The 21,739-nt window shown below is 46.4% G+C and overlaps 1 protein-coding gene across 2 annotated transcripts in view; it reads right to left on the reverse strand.

The window, feature by feature from the left end:
- ELOVL6 (ELOVL fatty acid elongase 6) overlaps positions 1-7,145 on the reverse strand; it is a 189,071-nt gene extending 181,926 nt beyond the window's left edge. The window contains exon 1 of one of the 2 annotated variants that reach the window (XM_077278959.1): positions 6,761-7,145. In XM_077278959.1, coding sequence (XP_077135074.1) covers positions 6,761-6,849 — 89 coding nt within the window. In that variant the 5' untranslated portion in view covers positions 6,850-7,145. The remainder of the gene's footprint in view (positions 1-6,760) is intronic. The other variant, XM_077278967.1, reaches the window with a different exon arrangement.
- Between the last annotated feature and the right edge of the window lie 14,594 nt (positions 7,146-21,739).

Below are 21,739 nucleotides of genomic sequence, written 5' to 3' on the forward strand. Positions count from 1 at the left end.
GGCATTGTCGGACAGTGCTCGTAAACTCAAAACTATTTTACAATTTACTGCTTGTTAAAATTTTTAGCTGTTTGAGATATTAACTCTTCTCTTTTATCTACAGCTCGTTGCTTTGGAGCCCATCCACTGCTGCTAGAAAATGGAACATACTCCGTACTTACAAGCCCCTTTCTATTGAGCCTGTAAGCGTTATTTTAAGCTGTACTAATGCCGGGCAGCTTCTGCACAGTGTATACAAGCTAGACAGCAGCGGTGGTCAGTCTTCAAGGCAACAAGCTGTAAACAAAAGTGTTACCATCGCAAAAACGGATGCACATTTTAATAAGCAGCAAACTGCAAAAGTGATAGTATTTACAAGCCTTATGTGACAATTCCCAGTTGTGAGGACGGGAATGAGCCTTGTAGACTAAAACTACTGTAGCATCCTGTGTACACATCTGAGCATCTCCTTGCTCCATCCAAGAGCCATCCACATGTCTGAGCGCAGCCACAGCGGGAGGAAGGACAAGACAGGTGACATCGCAGGATGCCCTGTAGGCACCACGGAAACTGGACAGGAGCTGACGCTCACAGGGATGTAGAGTGGACTGACAATAGTGTGTACAGTACAAATGAGACAATCTTTCACCAGGGATGGAGGAGCGCATACCCCAGGGATGGAGGAGCGCATACCCCAGGGATGGAGGAGCACATTCCCCAGGGATGGAGGAGCGCATACCCCAAGGCTGGAGGCACACATACCCCAGGGATGGAGGAGCATGTACCCCAGGGCTGGAGGAGCGTATACCCCAGGGATGGAGGAGCGCATACCCCAGGGATGGAGGCACACATACCCCAGGGCTGGAGGAGCATGTACCCCAAGGCTGGAGGCACACATACCCCAGGGATGGAGGAGCATGTACCCCAGGGCTGGAGGAGCACATTTCCCAGGGCTGGAGGAGCGCGTACCCCAGGGCTGGAGGAGCACGTAACCCAGGGCTGGAGGAGCACATACCCCAGGGCTGGAGGAGCAAATACCCCAGGGCTGGAGGAGCGCGTACCCCAGGGATGGAGGAGCACATACCCCAGGGTTGGAGGAGCACATACCCCAGGGCTGGAGGAGCACATTCCCCAGGGTTGGAGGAGCATGTACCCCAGGGCTGGAGGAGCACATTCCCCAGGGATGGAGGAGCACATTCCCCAGGGATGGAGGAGCGCATAAATCAGGGATGGAGCTGCACATACCCCAGGGATGGAGGAGTGCGTACCCCAGGGATGGAGTAGCACTTTCCCCAGGGATGGAGGAGCGCATACCCCAGGGATGGAGGAGCACTTTCCCCAGGGATGGAGGAGCGCATACCCCAGGGATGGAGGAGCGTATACCCAAGGGATGGAGGAGCGCATACCCTAGGGATGTAGGAGCACTTTCCCCAGGGATGGAGGAGCGCATACCCCAAGGCTGGAGGCACACATACCCCAGGGATGGAGGAGCACATTCCCCAAGACTGGAGGAGCGCGTACCCCAGGGATGTAGGAGCACTTTCCCCAGGGATGGAGGAGCACATACCTCAGGGATGGAGGAGCACATACCTCAGGGATGGAGGAGCACATACCCCAGGGATGGAGGAGCACATACCCCAGGGATGGAGGAGCACATACCCCAGGGATGGAGGAGCACATACCCCAGGGATGGAGGAGCACATACCCGAGAGATGGAGGAGCACATACCCGAGAGATGGAGGAGCACATACCCCAGAGATGGAGGAGCACATACCCCAGGGATGGAGGAGCACATACCCCAGGGATGGAGGAGCACATACCCCAGGGATGGAGGAGTGCATACCCCAAGGCTGGAGGCACACATACCCCAGGGATGGAGGAGCACGTTCCCCAGGACTGGAGGAGCGCGTACCCCAGGGATGGAGAAGCACATACCCCAGGGATGGAGGAGCACATACCCCAGGGATGGAGGAGCACATACCCCAGGGATGGAGGAGCACATACCCCAGGGATGGAGGAGCACATACCCCAGGGATGGAGGAGCACATACAGTGGGTACGAAAAGTATTCAGACCCCTTTAAATTGTTCACTCTTTGTTTTATTGCAGCCATTTGGTAAATTCAAAAAAGTTCATTTTTTTAACATTAATGTACACTTTGCACCCCATCTTGACTGAAAAAAACAGAAATGTAGAAATTTTTGCAAATTTATTAAAACAGAAAAACTGAAATATCACAAGGTCATAAGTATTCAGACCCTTTGCTCAGACACTCATATTTATGTCACATGCTGTCCATTTTCTTGTGATCCTCCTTGAGATGGTTCTACTCTATCATTGGAGTCCAGCTGTGTTTAAAGGGAATCTGTCACCTCATTTTTCACATATAAGCTGCGGCCACCGCCATTAGGGGCTTATCTACAGCATTCTGTAATGCTGTAGATAAGCCCCCGATGTTACCTGAAAGGTAAGAAAAAAAGTTAGATTATACTCACCCGGGGGCGGTCCGGTGCAGGCCGTGTCTGATGGGCATCACAGGTCCGGCGCCTCCCATCTTCATACGATGTCATCCTCTTCCTTGCTTCTGTTGCGGCTCCTGCGCAAGTGTGCTGATTTACCTTGTTGAGGGCAGCGTAAAGTACTGAGGTGCGCAGGCGCCGGGCCTCTCTGAGCTTTCCCGGCGCCTGCGCACTGCAGTATTTCGATCTGCCCTCAACAGGGCAGAGAATTACACCTGCACAGGAGCCACAACAGAAGGAAGAGGACGTCATTGTATGAAGATGGGAGGTGCCGGACCCGGACCTGCGATGCCCATTGGACCCGGACTGCACCGGACCACCACTGGGTGAGCAAAACCTAAAGGCTGAGTCACACATAACGATATCGTTAACGATATCGTTGCAACGTCACGCTTTTGGTGACGTAGCAACGATCCCGCTAACGATCTCGTTATGTGTGACAGCGACCAACGATCAGGCCCCTGCTGGGAGATCGTTGGTCGATGGGAATGATCAGGACCTGTTTTTGGTCGCTGATCACCCGCTGTCATCGCTGGATCGGCGTGTGTGACGCCGATCCAGTGATGTGTTCACTTGTAACCAGGGTAAATATCGGGTTACTAAGCGCAGGACCGCGCTTAATAACCCGATATTTACCCTGGTTACCATTGTAAAAGTAAAAAAAAAACACTACATACTCACACTCTGATGTCTGTCACGTCCCCCGCCGGCGTCCACAGGGTTAAAACTGCTTTCCGCAGGAGCGCTGCTATTGCACGCGCTGCTGCCGAGAGCTTCCCTGCACTGACTGTCAGCGCCGGCCGTAAAGCAGAGCACAGCGGTGACGTCACCACTGTTACTGCCGGCGCTGAGACATTCAGTGCAGGGAAGCTCTCGGCAGCAGCGCGTGCAATAGCAGCGCTCCTGCGGAAAGCAGTTTTAACCCTGTGGACGCCGGCGGGGGACGTGACAGACATCAGAGTGTGAGTATGTAGTGTTTTTTTTTTTTACTTTTACAATGGTAACCAGGGTAAATATCGGGTTACTAAGCGCGGCCCTGCACTTAGTAACCCGATGTTTACCCTGGTTACCCGGGTGCTGCAGGGGGACTTCGGCATCGTTGAAGACAGTTTCAATGATGCCGAAGTCGTTCCCCTGATCGTTGGTCGCTGGAGAGAGCTGTCTGTGTGACAGCTCCCCAGCGACCACACAACGACTTACCAACGATCACGGGCAGGTTGTATCGCTGGTCGTGATCGTTGGTAAGTCGTTTAGTGTAACGGTACCTTAACTTGTTTTCCTTATCTTTCAGGTTACATCGGGGGCTTATCTACAGCATTATGGAATGCTGTAGATAAGCCCCTGATGGCGGTGGCCGCAGCTAATATATGAGAAAAATGAGGTGACAGATTCCCTTTAAACTGATAGGACTTGATTTGGAAAGGCACACACCTGTCTATATAAGACCTCACAGCTCACAGTGCATGTCAGACCAAATGAGAATCATGAGGTCAAAGGAACTGGCCAAGGAGCTCAGAGACAGAATTGTGGCAAGGCACAGATCTGGCCAAGGTTACAACAGAATTTCTGCAGTACTCAAGGTTCCTAAGAGTGGCCTCCATAATCCTTAAATGGAGGAAGTTTGTGACCACCAGAAGTCTTCCTAGACCTGGCCGTCCAGCCAAACTGAGCAATCGTGGTGAGAGAGGTAAGGAAAAACCCCAAGATCACTGTGGCTGAGCTTCAGAGATGCAGTAGGAAGATGGGAGAAAGTTCCACAAAGTCAACTATTACTGCAGCCCTCCACCAGTCGGGCTTTTATGGCAGAGTGGCCCGATGGAAGCCTCTCCTCAGTGCAAGACATATGAAAGCCCACATAGAGTTGGCTAAAAACACATGAAGGACTCCAAGACTATGAGAAATAAGAATCTCTGGTCTGATGAGACGATTAAAGATGTTTTTGGTGATAATTCTAAGAGGTATGTGTGGAGAAAACCAGGCACTGCTCATCACCTGCCCAATACAATCCCAACAGTGAAACATGTTGGTGGCAGCATTGTGTTATGGGGGGGGGGGGGGGGTTTCAGCTGCAGGGACAGGACAACTGGTTGTCATTGAAGGAAACATGAATGCGGTCAAGTACAGAGCTATCCTGGATGAAAACCTCTTCCAGAATGCTCTGGACCTCAGACTTGGCTGAAGTTGAAGGTTTACCTTCCATCAAGACAATGACCCTATAAGCACACAGCTAAAATAACAAAGGAGTGGCTTTAGAACTCTGTGACCATTCTTGACTGGCCCAGCCAGAGCCCTGACCTAAACCCAATTGAGCATCTCTGGAGAGACCTGAAAATGGCTGTCCACCAACGTTCACCATCCAACTTGACGGAACTGGAGAGGATCTGCAAGGAAGAATGGCAGAGGATCCCCAAATCCAGGTGTGAAAAACTTGTTGCGTCATTCCCAAGAAGACTCATGGCTGTACTAGCGCAAAAGGGTGCTTCTACTCAATACTGAGCAAAAGGTCTGAATACTTATGACCATGTGAAATTTCAGTTTTTCTATTTTAATAAATTTGCAAAAATTACTACATTTCTGGGGGGAGGGGGGTTCAGTCAAGATGGGGTGCAGAGTGTACATTAATGAGAAAAAAAATGAACTTTTTAGAATATACCAAATGGTTGCAATGAAACAAAGAGTGAAAAATTTAAAGGGGTCTGAATACTTTCCGTACCCACGGGCTGGAGGAGCACATACCCCAGGGCTGGAGGAGCACATACCCCAGGGCTGGAGGAGCACATACCCCAGGGCTGGAGGAGCACATACCCCAGGGCTGGAGGAGCACATACCCCAGGGCTGGAGGAGCACATATCCCATGGCTAAAGGACCACATATCCCAGGGCTGAAGGAGCACATATCCCAGGGCTGGAGGAGCACATATCCCAGGGCTGGAGGAGCACATATCCCAGGGCTGGAGGAGCACGTACCCCAGGGATGGAGGAGCACGTACTCCAGGGATGGAGGAGCACATACCCCAGGGCTGGAGGAGCACATATCCCAGGGATGGAGAAGCACATATCCCAGGGCTGGAGGAGCACATATCCCATGGCTGAAGGACCACATATCCCAGGGCTGAAGGAGCACATATCTCAGGGCTGGAGGAGCACATACACCAGGGCTGGAGGAGCACGTACCCCAGGGATGGAGGAGCACGTACTCCAGGGATGGAGGAGCACATATCCCAGGGCTGGAGGAGCACATACCCCAGGGCTGGAGGAGCACGTACTCCAGGGATGGAGGAGCACATACCCCAGGGCTGGAGGAGCACATACCCCAGGGCTGGAGGAGCACATACCCCAGGGCTGGAGGAGCACGTACCCCAGGGATGGAGGAGCACGTACTCCAGGGATGGAGGAGCGCATACTCCAGGGCTGGAGGAGCACATACCCCAGGGCTGGAGGAGCACATACCCCATGGCTGAAGGACCACATATCCCAGGGCTGAAGGAGCACATATCTCAGGGCTGGAGGAGCACATACACCAGGGCTGGAGGAGCACGTACCCCAGGGATGGAGGAGCACATATCCCAGGGATGGAGGAGCACATACCCCAGGAATGGAGGAGCACGTACCCCAGGAATGGAGGAGCACGTACCGCAGGGACGGAGGAGCACGTACCCCAGGGCTGGAGGAGCACGTACCCCAGGAATGGAGGAGCACGTACCCCAGGAATGGAGGAGCACGTACCCCAGGAATGGAGGAGCACGTACCACAGGGACGGAGGAGCACGTACCCCAGGGATGGAGGAGCACGTACCCCAGGGATGGAGGAGCACATATCCCAGGGATGGAGGAGAACATACCCCAGGGCAGGAGGAGCACATACCCCAGGGCAGGAGGAGCACGTACCCCAGGGCTGGAGGAGCACGTACCCCAGGGAGGAGGAGCACATACCCTAGGGCTGGAGCACATATCCCAGGGCTGGTGCTACACAATATAAATGGTCATCTGCTTCTAGCCAGGATGCTGCTGTAGCAGCCCAGGGGTTAATGGCCATTAGCTTATTACAGCTTAGGCCCTCTTACCAGTATAAAGCCCTGCTATGTATCCAAGCTGCGTCCTATGGAGCTCCCCATTCATTCATCCGATGTACAGCAGCCGGGCCCTGGCACATCCCCATGCCCCCTGAGCTGCCATGGAGGCCTGCTCCCATCATATACAGCACAGTGACAGCCCACTCCTGCCATCATGCCCAGCACACAGCCACACACGAGGAAGGCACCTACCAGTTCTCCTGCATCCACTGGATCGCTTCATTCTCGTTAAACTGCTTCTCGAATTCATATTCCTGCAAAGTCAACACTGACATGTTCATTGCTGGCTGCTACCTGGGGAGAGGAGCCTTCCTGGGAGCTAGTGCGACCTCCGGCTCCGAGCCCCTTCCCTAGGTGTCTGTGCCTCTAACTGTACCCTTGAGTTAGCATTGCTCTCTCCTCGCCCTATCCTCCTCCCGGGTCACAGGCTCTCCTCCTCCTTTCTTCTGCATCCTCCCTGGCAGCAGTGCAGCGCTGCGGTCCTAACGCCGCCCGTTAGCGGGGCTGGAGCACCTGACACCCACTCGTGGCCACACCAGAAGCCATCTACTCCATCCGTGCCTGGAATGAGAACTGTGCATGGAGCTGGAGAAGCAACACTTCACTATCATCCCTCCTATAGGACCAAACCATTTTGGACTTTGTCAAGTTGCCATCCTGAAATGATTAACCCTTTGCATTTCAAAACTCTGTTGTTTTTTCCTTTTTTATAAACTTATCTTTCTTGATTTTTAACAGCTGAAGATAGAACACAATCACATAAGAAAATTAGTGCAACTATGGCATAGAAAATGAAAGCCTATGAGGGCTCGTGCAGGGACCATATGTTGGGTCCGAGTGGATGGATCGCACTCGGACCAATGTTGTCCTATGGGGCCATGCACATGTCCTATTTTGTATGATTTGCATCTGACAATCGGATCGCACTCAGCCATGCAAGTCAATGAGTCCGTGGAAAAATCGGGCTGCACTCGAATAACATCTGAGTGCAGTCTGAGTTTCATGTACTGACAGAATGGAGAAATTTTTTACCCCCATATTCTCCGAATCACACAATGCTGACACTCTGAACAAACTCTGATCTGGGAGTGATTAGCATAACTGATTCTATTTTCTCACTGCACTGTGACACTAGCCAAGAGCAGGCGCACATGGCATCGCCTCTCTCATCCAAGAGAATGAGGCTGAATATGCAAAGGAAACGCTGATCAGAGTGCGATCTGCTTCTCTTGCCTCTTGGATGAGAGTAACAGCACACAGTGAGGAAAAAAAAAAACTTTTCCATTGTGTCAGTGCGCTGAAATCGAGCTGCACTCAGATGTCATCCGAGTGCAGTTTAATGATTTCCACGCACTGATTGACTTGCATGGCGAAGTGTGATCTGAATATTGGATGAAACTCGAACTTGCTGTGATTTTGCAAATCGGACAGGTGTGCGGCCCCATAGAATAACATCAGTCCTACTGCGATCCGATGTTTTGTCGGAAAATACGGTAGTGTGACCAAGACCTTATGATAACATGTTTAGTTAGTATGATAGTAGGGATCAGGAGCTCTTGTTTTTTTGGAGGGACCTGAGTAAAAAAAGGATTCAGCAATGATATTTACTTATTTTTATAAATGTTGTTTCCTAAGTGATGCCTCACTCAGACATCCGGGAATCCCGTACGTGTATTATCTGTGATTTCCACGCATAGCACACATGCACTGGTCTATGGTGCTATTCATGTTTCCCTGGCTTTTTGTGGATCGTATGTCTGCAAAAAACATTTTGGATCGAAGACTGCTATCAAACTTACACATACCTAACTTTGGGTCCGTGAAGAATCACAAACAGCACACGTTGCCATTTTTATGCAATCCGTGTTCTGACTTGTTTATCACTTTTATGAATAGGACAAGCTTTGCAATTCATTTATTTTTTCATATGAAAATACCTGATGAAACTCTGATGGTAAAAAAATGACACACTGACCAAACATTGATGGAAACAGGATCCAAAACACTGAGGAAATGCCAGAGAAATAACTGACGGCTGCAGGAGGCCTTAGAAAACATATTAAAGGTCCTGGGTTTAAATCCCACTAAGGGATCATTTAGACAAGTCAGAAATTGGGGAATAGCATTAACAGGATCAATTGTTTTTGGCTATCGGCCCTTGGAAGCAGATCCAAACGGCCCTTGTTGTCGGCGTCCGAGGCTGATATCCGAGAGCACTGCGATGTTTCAAAAGATCCGATCAGAGCAGGGAAAAAAACATCATTGGGAACACAAGCATGGGATTAAATTGGTACGAATGCAATCCGATTTTTAATCAGATTGCATTCGTCTAATTTAATCGCAAGTGGGAGCGAGCCCTAAGGTCAATATCCAGGGGTGAACATATCACTGGTGCAATGTGTGCAGCTGCACAGATGCCCAAGAGGTATGGAGGTCATTTCTACCTCCAAAACAGGTAGAATTGTGCATTATAATGCGCTACAGGTTTGCAAAAGGCCCTTTTCTGCCTGTGTCTGCCAGTGACAACATCTAGACTTTGTATGTTCTCCCAGTGTTAGTGTGGATTTCCTCTAGATTCTCGTGTTTTTCCCACACTCTAAAGCAGGGGTCTAAAACATGTGGCCCATGTGCCGCATGAAGCCCTTGAGTCTCCTTCATGCGTCCCTCAGTCCCTTTGCACCCCTGCCCGATTCAAAGGATCCAGGATAGGGAAGAGGGGCCATGCATACCAGGATGGGGATGAGGAGGCCATGCATAAGAGGATAGGGATGAGGGGGCCATGCATACCAGGATAGGGATGAGGGGCCATGCATACCAGGATGGGGATGAGGAGGCCATGCATACCAGGATGGGGATGAGGAGGCCATGCATACCAGGATGGGGATGAGGGAAGCCATGCATACCAGGATAGAGATGAGGAGGCCATGCAAAACCATGATGGGGATGAGGGGGCCATGCATACCAAGATGGGGATGAGGGAGGCTAAGCATAAGAGGATAGGGATGAGGGGCCAAGCATACCAATATAGGGATGAGGGGCCATGCATACCAGGATAGGGATGAGGAGGCCATGCATTCCAGGATGGGGATGAGGGAGCCATGCATACCAAGATGGGGATGAGGGAGGCTAAGCATAAGAGGATAGGGATGAGGGGCCATGCATACCAATATAGGGATGAGGGGCCATGCATACCAGGATAGGGATGAGGAGGCCATGCATTCCAGGATGGGGATGAGGGAGCCATGCATACCAAGATGGGGATGAGGGAAGCTAAGCATAAGAGGATAGGGATGAGGGGCCATGCATACCAATATAGGGATGAGGGGCCATGCATACCAGGATAGAGATGAGGAGGCCATGCATACCAGGATAGGCATACCTCCCAACTTTTGAAGAAGGCAAAGAGGGACAAAGACGAATGGGCTACACACACACAAACATAAAATGACTTTGATTAGGGAACGTGATAGGTCGCTCTGAACAAATGTTTTGAGGGAGCACCAAAAACTATGCAATTTGTGGATGGTCCTAATATCTTGGGGTAGAGCATTCCAGAGGATTGGCGCAGCATGGGAGAAGTCTTGAAGTCGGGAGTGGGAGGTACGGATTAGTGCAGAGGTTAGTTGAAAGTCGCTTGCAGAGCGCAGTGGTCGGTTAGGCCGATATCCCGATATGAGGCAGGAGATGTAAGCGGGTGCCGCACAGTGGAGAGCTTTGTGGATGAGAACAAGTACTTTGAATTGGATTCTGTAATGAATGGGCAGCCAGTGTAAGGACTGGCGAAGAGCGGACGCGTCCGAGTACCGATTAGCGAGGTGGATGACCCTGGCTGCTGCATTAAGGATAGACTGTAGAGGGGAAAGTTGAGTGAGGGGGAGGCCAATTAATAGAGCATTGCAGTAGTCCAGGCGGGAGTGGATAAAGGTGACAGTGAGGGTTTTTGTTGTTTCCATGGTGAGAAAAGGGCAGATTCTAAAGATGTTCTTTAGGTATAAGCAGCAGGAGCGGGCAAAAGATTGTATGTGGGATGTGAAGGAGAGATCGGAGTCAAACATAACACCCAGACAGCGCGCCTGCTGCCGGGATGTTATTATGGTGCCACCCACGGAGAGGGAAATGTCAGATTTAGGGAGGTTAGTAGATGGCGGGAGCAGAAGAAGTTCAGTTTTGGAGAGGTTGAGTTTCAGATAGAGAGCAGACATGATGTTGGAGATTGCGGACAGACAGTCACTTGCATTCTGTAGTACAGCGGGGGTAAGGTCAGTGGATGATGTGTATAGTTGTGTGTCATCAGCATAAAGATGGTACTGAAAGCCAAATCTGAAGGGGGCCAAGGACTGAGCCCTGAGGTACCCCAACAGTGAGAGGAAGAGATGAAGTGGAGCCAGCGAACAGAACACTGAAGGAGCGGTCAGAATGATAGGAAGAGAACCAGGAGAGAGCAGAGTCCTTAATGCCTAGTGACTGGAGCCTAGAGAGTAGGAGAGGGTGGTCAACACTGTCGAAAGCTCCAGAAAGGTCGAGAAGAATGAGCAGAGAGTTGTCACCATTACATTTTGCTGTCAGAAGGTCGTTGGTCACCTTGATGAGTGCAGTTTCTGTCGAATGTAGGAGGCGGAAACCGGACTGTGAAGAGTCTAGGAGGGAATGAGTGGAGAGGTAACGGGTAAGGCGGGAGTAGATCAGGCGCTCCAAGAGTTTAGAGATGAAGGGGAGATTGGAAACTGGTCTGTAGTTGTTTGTGCAGGATGGGTCAAGGGCGGGTTCCTTTAGTAATGGAGTAATGATAGAGTGTTTGAAGGAGGAGGGGAAAATGCCAGAGGAGAGAGAGAGAGATTAAAAATTGTAGTTAGAAATGACATGTGGGATCAGTTTTTTAAGATTTAGAGACCATGGATGGATTTGGAATCTAACACACATATGGACCAGATTTTACGTCTCTCACCGTAACATACTTGGATTGGAAAAATGGAGATCTAGATCCCTATTACATAATCAATCTGTGTTTATCCTTGTTTCGCGGTTCGGATGAGAATTGGACTGAAATTATCATTATAACTAAGGTTTTGAACAGATAATTACTTTGCTACAATGCTCATTGTGGATTTAGTATCCCCCTCCCCTATTGTTTTATCCTCTTGTTGTCATTTTATTGTTTACCCCCTTGTTAGTTATATGTCCTTATACTACGCCATAAATTCCCCTGCGAGGGAATACATTTTCAATGTATATTTTTCTCTTTCTAGTTAAAAACTCTAATAAAAATTTGTTGAAATTAAAAATTGTAGTTAGGTGAGTTGTGACGACTGGACAGAGAGACTGGAGGAGATGAGAGGGAATGGGGTCAGTAGTGCATGTAGTCGGAAGAGAAGAAGAGAGGAGCTTGGAGACTTCTTCTGTGATGGGATCGAATGTGGAGAGTGAGCCAGGGGAAATGCAGGGAGGGATGGGAGTCACTGCACTTGGTGGCTGGGAGCGGATTTCCTAATGGATATTATATATTTTCTGTATAAAGTGGGAGGCCAGGTCATCAGCACAAATGTCTGTGATAGGGGCTTGTGCTTTTAGCCTGAGGAGGAAGTCAAAGGTGTCAAAAAGTTTCTTGAGGTTGTTGGATAGTGAAGAGATCAGGGTGGTGAAGTAGGTCTGTTTGGCGAGGTGAAGGGCAGAATTATAGGTTCTTAACATAAATTTGAAGTGTATGAAGTCTTCTGGTGTGCGAGATTTCCTCCATAAGCGTTCAGCACACCTAGAGCATCGCTGGAGAAATCGGGTTTGCGATGTGAGCCAGGGCTGTTTCACTCTGTGTTTGGAGGTTCTGAGGGTGAGGGGAGCTACTTGGTCAAGGGTGCTTCTAAGAGTGTCATTGTAGTGATGTACAGCCAGATCAGGACAGGAAAAAGAGGAGACTGGGGACAATGATGCGTGTAGGGAGGGAATGTTGTGGTCAGAGAGGGGAAGCGGTGAGTTATCTAGGTAGGAGATTGAACAGAGCTGGACAAAGACGAGGTCAAGGGTGTTACCGTCTTTGTCTGTTTCAGAAGTTGAGAGCTGTGAGAGGCCTAGAGAAGTGGTTAGCGATAGAAGCTGGGATGTAGGTGTGGAAGTGGGGCTGTTAATGGGGATGTTGAAGTCTCCCAGGATAAGGGTTGGTAGTTCAGAGGACATGAAGTGCGGCAGCCAGGCAGAGAAATGGTCCAGGAAGTGGGTGGGTAAACCTGGGGGCCGGTATATGACCACTACTCTGAGGGAGAGGGGACGGAAGAGCTTGATGGCGTGGACCTCAAAAGAAGGGAATGAGAGTGATGGAACTGGGGGGATGACCTGGAAAGTGCATTGTGAGGACAGGAGTATGCCGACTCCACCACCATGTCTGTTTGTTGGTCTCGGGGAATGTGAGAATTGTAAGCCACCATGGGCAATGGCAGCAGGAGAGACATGACCACAAATAAACGTGTCATATTAAAGATATTTTAATCAGTATCATGAAGTACAATATGTAACAAAAAACATTCTCAGAATCAGTAGGATCCATTGAAGCATTCCAGAGTTACAACCTCATGAAATGATAGTGGTAAGAAATGGAAAAATTGGCCTGGTCAGAAGAACAGGCTTCGTTGTGAAGGGGTTAAACCCTTTGGAACACCTCAGATATTTCTTTTACTGGAAATTTGAGTCAACCTTCTAAGCAATTAGCAGTACACCGTCAGAGGGCTGTCAGACTCCACAGGATTTAAAAGGCTACCTTAAACAGACTTGGCACAAGCCACTCCGTCTGGTAGATTCCACAGGATCCCCGACCTTCTCCATTTAACTCCTGTACAGGGATCTGGTTTTACAGCACAGTCCAGTGGATTGCTTCCACTGAAGGGCTGTCAAGTGGAGGAACAATCAAAAGCAAGAAGAGTCATCACATGGGGTCAATGCTATGAGATCTCATCAGAAATAAAACAGGAAAACAAGTTGATGGTCAAAATTCAATCTGAGGTTAGAAAACAGGAGAAATCAAGAAGACAAAAAATGAGCAAAGACGATAGCTACAAGCCAGGTAAGCAGAATTGATTGACTGGTAGTGGAAGTCAGAGACCCAGAGGTTTAATCCATTCACCCCCAGCCTGTTTTCACCTTCCTGACCTGGCCATTTTTTTCATTTCTGACCACTGTCATTTTATGAAGTAATAAATCTGGAAAGCTTCAACATATCCCAGTGCTTCTAAGATAGTGATTTCAGGAAATGTAGAACTTCATGATAGTGGTAAATTTTGGTCGATATGATTTGTGTTTATTTATACAAAATATACAAAATAAAAAAAATGTGAACATTTTTCAATATTCAAACTTTGAATTTTTATTTCCTTAAACCAGATAGCTATATCACACAGAATAACATTTACCACATGTCTAATTTACATCAGCATAAAGTTAGAAGAGTTAAAAGTTTATCATTTTTTCAACAAAATTTACAAAACCAGGTTTTTTTTAGGGAAAACATCCCTAAAGTGACCTTGAGGGGCCTATGTGTCACGAGTTACATGCCACAGAGAGGAGCCAGAAAACCGCACTGTCTGATTTCTCATACTCCTACACTGTTTAGAAGCACTTCACCTTCATATTAAACTGCAGGTTTCTGCTAGCAGTGCAGTGGTTAATCTATTCAGTTGAGAGATCCTGGACTCTTTCTTGCTTTGATTCTCTCAGCTATTCAGTGTTGGCCACTCCCCTCTGCTATATATACTGGTCTCTGCTCTGGCAAGCAGGCATTGCCAGAGTTAGTTTTATACTGTATGATGTGGAGCTGGAGGTCATGGTTGTTCAAGGAGACCTTTTGGTGTGTTGTTTATGAGACTGCTACTTGGGGATTTGTGTGCATATCTTCATCCTCTCCTATTTTGTTTTTCCTTCCCAGGGTTCCACTCTGTTGTTTGTGAGTGCATATTTGTATAATTGGTATTTTCATTTATCCATGTACATCTTTTCTTGAATGGCTTGTGTATTCATAAACACAAACTCCCCACTCCCCAGGGTGGGGAGGGGACCAATAAGGGCTGATTCAGAAGCTCAGTAAGGCACATGGCCCCGGCATCTTCACCATCAGAAGTGATCTGGGGAGCAGGGATAGTTCGGGCGCACTTAGCTTTAGGGATAAGGAAGGAGCCTAAAGCCCAGATATATCTAGATACTGTGTCATTACACTATGAAAATACCCAAAAGTGACACAATTTTAAAAAGTATACCTTCCAAAGTTCTTAAAACCTCATTCATGAAGTTTATTAACCCTATAGAGGCTTCACCAGTATTAAAGTAATATAAGTAAAAAAAATGTAAATTTTGTTTTTGCCCCCAAATTTTTCATTTTCAAAAAGGTGACAGGCAAAAATAGACCATGCAATTTGTATGCTTTCTCCTGAGTACAACAATACCCCATATGCACTGAAAAACTACTGTTTGGGTGCACAGCAGGGTTTGGAAGAGAAGGACCACCATTTAACGTTTGGAGTGCAAAAACGGCCATGTCACATTTGCAGAGCTCATAACGTACCTAAACAATGGAAACCCCCCACACATGACCCCATTTTGTAAGCTACACCACTCAAGGAATTTATTTAGAGGTATGGTGAGCACCATGAACTCACACGTGCTTCACAGAATTTTATAACGTTGACTTGTGAAAATGAGAAAATACATTTTTCTCTCAAAAAGGTTGTTTCAGACCCAAATTTTTATTTTTCCCAAGGGCTACAGTAGAAAATGGACCATACAATTTGTTGTGCAATTTTTCCTGAGTGTGCTGATACCCCTTATGTGGTGGAAAACTACTGATAGGACACACGGCAGGGCTCAAAAGGGAAGGAGCTACATTTGACTTTTGGAGCCAAAATTGGCTGTAATAGATAGCACATGCCATGTTGCATTTGCAGAGCTTGTGATGTGAATAATCAGTAGAAATCCCCCATCAGTGACCCCATTGTGGAAACTACACCACTCAAGGACTTTATCTTGATATGTGGTTAGCACATTGAACCTGCAGGTGATTCACAGAATTTTATAACATTAAGCTTCAATATTTTCCTTTTCACAAGGGGAACAGGAGAAGATGGACCATAAAATCTGTTGTGCGATTTTTCCTGAGTAGGCTGATACTCCATATGTGGTGGAAAACTACTGTTTAGGCACACGGCAAGTTTCAGAAGGGAAGGAACGCCAATTGAATTCTGGAGCTCAATTTTGTCTGAAATAGATTGCAGATGTCATGTCACATTTAAAGAGCCCCAGACATGCCAAAACAGAAGAAACTCCCAGAAGTGATCTCATTTTGGAAACTACACTTCTTGTGGAAAGCAACTAGGGGTTTAATGAGCATTTGTAACCCACGGGCAATTCACAGAATTTTATAACATTGGGCCGAGTCAATGGAAAATTTACCAATTTTTCCACTAAAATGTTGCTTTGGCCCCAAGTTGTCAATTTTCAAAAGGAATAATAGGAGAAAATGAACCATACAATTTGTTACGCAATTTCTAACAAGTACACCAGTTCAAAGCTCAGAAGGGAAGAAACACCATATTGGAGTTTTGATTTTGCTGGAATGGTTGAGGGTAGCCCCAGATTTTATAGAAATGGGTAAGAATGGCACCAAAATTTGTCACACAATTTCTGCAGAACATGTCAAAACTCCATATGTAGCTGCACTGCTTAGCCACACAGTGAGACTCGAGAGGGAAGGATCGCTATTTGAGCCTTACAGAACACGTTATCATATTATAGTTTGCGGACTCCATATATAGAGCCCCTAAGTGCCAGTAGAGCAGAATCCCCCCAAAAGTGACCCCATTTTGAAAATTATACCCCTCTGGGAATTTATCTACAGGTGTAGTGACAATTTTGACTCCATGGGTGTTTTCCCAGAAACAAGAAACAGTGGATGTTGCTGAGTGAAAATTTCAAATTTGCCATGGTAGTGCCCGTATATTGTAATGCACAGTATATTGTAGTGCCCATACATTGTGCACACCTTGTGCTTTCGGATGCCGTAAATTAAGTGGGCTCTCATCGCCACAGAAATGCTAAACATATGGATGCTAAATGTAGTTTAGGCACAGTGTGGGGCTCAGAAAGGAGAGGGGCATTTGTATTTGGGAGCGCACAATTTGCTGGATTTTTTTTGGGGGGAGGTAAGGAGCCATAACACTTTTCCAGAGCCTTTGTGATACCAGTAATGTGGAAGCCCCTTATATTTCCATTGATAGATGATAGAGTGGGGCTTGCTTTTATTGTGGATTGAGTTGAAGCCTTTATTGGAAACATTTTGGATCACATTTATTCTGCGCTCTTACATCGGAATTTCCATCAAAATATCCAAATGACGTGATTCAGATGAAACCACTGAGGAATCCTTTCACTATAATTAGGCAGCAGCATTAGTCTGGACTGTGTCTGGCCTCTATTCAGCTTTATCTTTTCAGAGGTGCACAAAACTGTGGCTGCAGGTTCACCATCTGCTTCATAGGGAATGTTCCACAGGGAGTTCAGTCTGAATCACGTATTTCAGAGATTTATATGGAAACCCAAGTGGAAACGCTCAGCGTAGAGCGCAGGATAAACGCGAGACAAGCTTTACTGCAATCTTTTGGAGGCAGAATGAACTAATTAACAGCAGGTCAAGAATTTATTTTTTACGCAATTCTTCATGCAGTATAAGTGATTAGGCGTCTTTATTCTCCAGGTTGGTGTGATTACAACAATACTAGATTTATATATTTTTTTTATGTTTGACTGTTATCACACACTAAAAAACGTTTTGCATTGCCATATATTGAGAGCTATAATTTTCCTATATTTATGCAGCCAGAGTCATGTGAAGGTTTGTTTTTTGTGGGATAAGTTTTACTTTTTATTGTACAATTTTTGGACACATAATCGCTTTCTATTCTGATTTTTGAAAGACAGAATGAACAAAAACCAGCAATTCAGGAATTGCCTTTTATTTTATTTTTTTTTATGTCGTTCACTGAGTGATAAAAGTGATAAGACAGTTTTATTCTTCAGGTCAGAATAACTACAATGATACCACATTTATATAATTTGTTATGTTTTTTAATGTTTTGCAGCTTTTACAAAAAAAAAACTAAGAAAAAAAAAAGAATTGTTTTTGCATCGCTGTATTCTGAGAGCTATATCTTTTTTATTTTTCTGCTGACGGAGCAGTATGGAATCTCGTTTTTTGCAGGGCAAGATCTTGTTTTTAGCTGTACCATTTTTAATGACATTTGACTTTTTGACCGTGTTTTATTCCACCTTTCGTTTGACGGTATGAAGGAAAAGCCCAGTTTTTTGGATCTTTTTTTCAATAAGGGGTTTACTATCATGACGGTTTTATATGATGGGTCGTTCCCGATGTGGCAGTACCAAATATATGTACCTTTTTGGTTTATTTTTCTTTCTACATAAACGTACCTATTTTTTTTTCATTTTTTAGTTATTTTGTGATATTTTGTACAAATATTTTTACAACTTTTTTAAAACTTTTTTTACTTAGTCACTCTATGCGACTTCAACTTTTATTACTCTGATTGCTGGTATAATGCATTGCAATGCATTATACCTGTCAGTGCTGCACTGCTCATGGCATGGCCAATCAGGCTTGCCGTAGCTGGGTGTCCCGGATGCCCTCACGATGACACGCAGGGGCGCCAATTAGACTGGAGAGGGAGCCCCCTCCCTCTCCTAACCTCCTAAGTGTTGCTATCTATATCAATTGTAGCATTTAGGGAGTTAAATAGCTCATGCTTCTGGAGACGCGCACCCGTAAATTATGCAGGCTCTTATCACTACAGAAATGCCAAATATGTGGGCCCTATATGTGGTTTAGACACACTAGGGCTCAGAAGGGAGAAGGTATTAGGATTTGGGAGCGCATAATTTGCTGAATTTCTTTTGGGGAGGTGAGGAGCCATTTTGCTTTTCCAGAGCCTTTGGGCTACCAGTAATGTAGAAACCCCTTATATTTCCGTTAACAGATAACAGACCTAAGTGGGGACTTGCTTTATTTGTGGATTGAGTTGAAGCTTTTATTGGGAACATTTTACATAACATTTAGGATAATATTTATCTGGCGCTCTATCCTGACCACTTGCTTTGGGGTTTCCATCTAAATTTCCAAATGATGTGATTCAGATGAAACCCCCGAGTGATCCCATCGCTATGATGAGGCAGCAGAGTTACTCTGGACTCAATCTGGCCTCTGTTCAGCATTGTCCCTCTTTTCTGAAATGCACAAAACTGTGGCGGTCCACACTTTCATGCACGCCTAAAAAGATGGACACCACCGGATCACAGGTCCTGTGGCAACAACAGTGCCTCCATCTGCCTAATTATGCCTCATCATGTCTAATCATTACCTTAAGAAATGAAAGTCGGTCAGTCTGAAAATTCGCTGTAACCGTGAAGGTATACTCAAGTGCAGTCATTAAAACCAATAATCACTATAATGAAACTGGCTCTCATGAAGATAAGTTCATCACAGTTAACAGCCTCAGAAACCACAAATTGACAGCACCTAGGTAACAGTCCTCATAAATGATGCACAAACATCAAGTAAGTGACACGTCTCAACATTAATTGTCCAGGAGAGATTGCAAGAAGGAGGCCTTTATGGTCAAATTCCTGTAAACAAGTTACTAAAAAGGACCGCAAACAAGAAAAAGAGACTTTTTAGGCCCTGGCAAAACAAGAACTGAATATTACTGTAGATCAGTGAAATTCTATATTGTGATCTGATGACAACAACGACTTACATAAAGATCAATTTAAAGTGTGCACAAAAAGAATTAAATAGCAGAAAGCCCTACAAATGCAAATGCATAAAAACACCCATGTACAGAATATGTACCAATAAATGTCATATCATGTCCAACACAGAGGTATAAGGTGGTAAATAATTACTCAAAGGGATCTCCGATATCACACACACATGCATTTCGCTCCTTAACTTCCTTGGGCGGATATTCCCCCTATTACCTTGTATGGACTATCAAGACCTTACCAAAATCACCATCAAGAGCAAATATTCTCTACCGTTGATTTCTGAACTATTTGACAGAATCCATGGGGCAAAGATTTTCACTAAATTGGACCTATGAACTTAATTCGGATCCGCAAGAGCGACGAATGGAAGTAGGCCTTTAATACCCATGACGGTCACTATGAGTATCTTGTCATGCCCTTTGGTTGGTGGTTCAGTATTTGGATGACATCCTGATTTTCTCGCCCGATATACACTCACCGGCCATTTTATTAGGTACACCATGCTAGTAACGGGTTGGACCCCCTTTTGCCTTCAGAACTGCCTCAATTCTTCGTGGCATAGATTCAACAAGGTGCTGGAAGCATTCCTCAGAGATTTTGGTCCATATTGACATGATGGCATCACACAGTTGCCGCAGATTTGTCGGCTGCACATCCCAAAGATGCTCCATACGAGGCAGGATGGATCCATGCTTTCATGTTGTTTACGCCAAATTCTGACCCTACCATCCGAATGTCGCAGCAGAAATCGAGACTCATCAGACCAAGCAACGTTTTTCCAATCTTCTACTGTCCAATTTCGATGAGCTTGTACAAATTGTAGCCTCAGTTTCCTGTTCTTAGCTGAAAGGAGTGGTACCCGGTGTGGTCTTCTGCTGCTGTAGCCCATCTGCCTCAAAGTTCGACGCACTGTGCGTTCAGAGATGCTCTTAGGCCTACCTTGGTTGTAACGGGTGGCGATTTGAGTCACTGTTGCCTTTCTATCAGCTCGAACCAGTCTGCCCATTCTCCTCTGACCTCTGGCATCAACAAGGCATTTCCGCCCACAGAACTGCCGCTCACTGGATTTTTTTTCTTTTTCGGACCATTCTCTGTAAACCCTAGAGATGGTTGTGCGTGAAAATCCCAGTAGATCAGCAGTTTCTGAAATACTCAGACCAGCCCTTCTGGCACCAACAACCATGCCACGTTTAAAGGCACTCAAATCACCTTTCTTCCCCATACTGATGCTCGGTTTGAACTGCAGGAGATTGTCTTGACCATGTCTACATGCCTAAATGCACTGAGTTGCCGCCATGTGATTGGCTGATTAGAAATTAAGTGTTAACAAGAAGTTGGACAGGTGTACCTAATAAAGTGGCCAGTGAGTGTAGATTCCTATATAAGACACATCCAACAGGTTCTGTAGTGTCTACGGGAGAACAATTTGCCAAGTTGTCGAAATGTGTCTTCTAACGATCCTCCGTGGCATTCATTGGCCACATAATTTCCAGTCAGGACCTCAAAATGGATCCTGAGAAAGTTTCTGCTGTTCTATACTGGCCTCATCCTCAAGGCTTTGGTAACATCCAGTGGTTCATGGGTTTTGCCAACTTCCACTGGCAATTTCTTTCTTGAAGGTGGATTCCTCTCCTGGGGAAGTCCTATTGCAAAGAACTTCTTTCCCTGAGTGAAATTATACTATTGGGTATCGTGAACTTCTGGCCATTAAGATGGTGCTTGAGGAATGGCGACATCTACTGGAAGGCACCAGCTCTCTGGTAATAATATACACAGATGATAAGAATTTAACCTTTCTGCAGTCCACCCAATGGTTAAATCCACATCAAGCCAGGTGGACACTCTTCTTTGGCCATTTTGACTTTGAACTGCATTTCCTTCCTGTGGAAAAGATTGTTAAAGTGAATGACTTTTCTCGATCCTTTGATGTGAATGATTCCGAGGAAGAATCACAGCACATCATTAACCTGGCTAGGATTATTGAAGCGGCGCCTGTTCTTTTAAAAGTCATCCCTCTATGTAAGACCTTCATTCCTACTGACAGGAGGAGAATTCTGTCCTGGGGACATGATTCCAAGCTGGCCGGTCATGTAGGCATATGTAAGTCTACTGAAGTGATTGCTTGCCACTTCTGGTGGCTCTTGCTGGCTATGGATGCTTGGAACTTTTTAACCGCCTTGCCACAGTGAACAAAAACAAGTAGCCCAGGAAGAAGAATGCTGGTCTCCTTCAGCCTCAGCAAGTTCCTTCCATCCCTTGGCAACACATTGCCATGGAATTTATCATGAACCTGCCCTTCTTTGGATCGTGGTGGACCAGTTCTCCCAGATAGCTCAGTATTCAGTATTCCCTTGACCAGCCTTCCCT

The sequence above is a fragment of the Ranitomeya variabilis genome, chromosome 1 (assembly GCF_051348905.1).
Source record: "Ranitomeya variabilis isolate aRanVar5 chromosome 1, aRanVar5.hap1, whole genome shotgun sequence".
Taxonomy (NCBI): Eukaryota; Metazoa; Chordata; class Amphibia; order Anura; family Dendrobatidae; genus Ranitomeya; species Ranitomeya variabilis.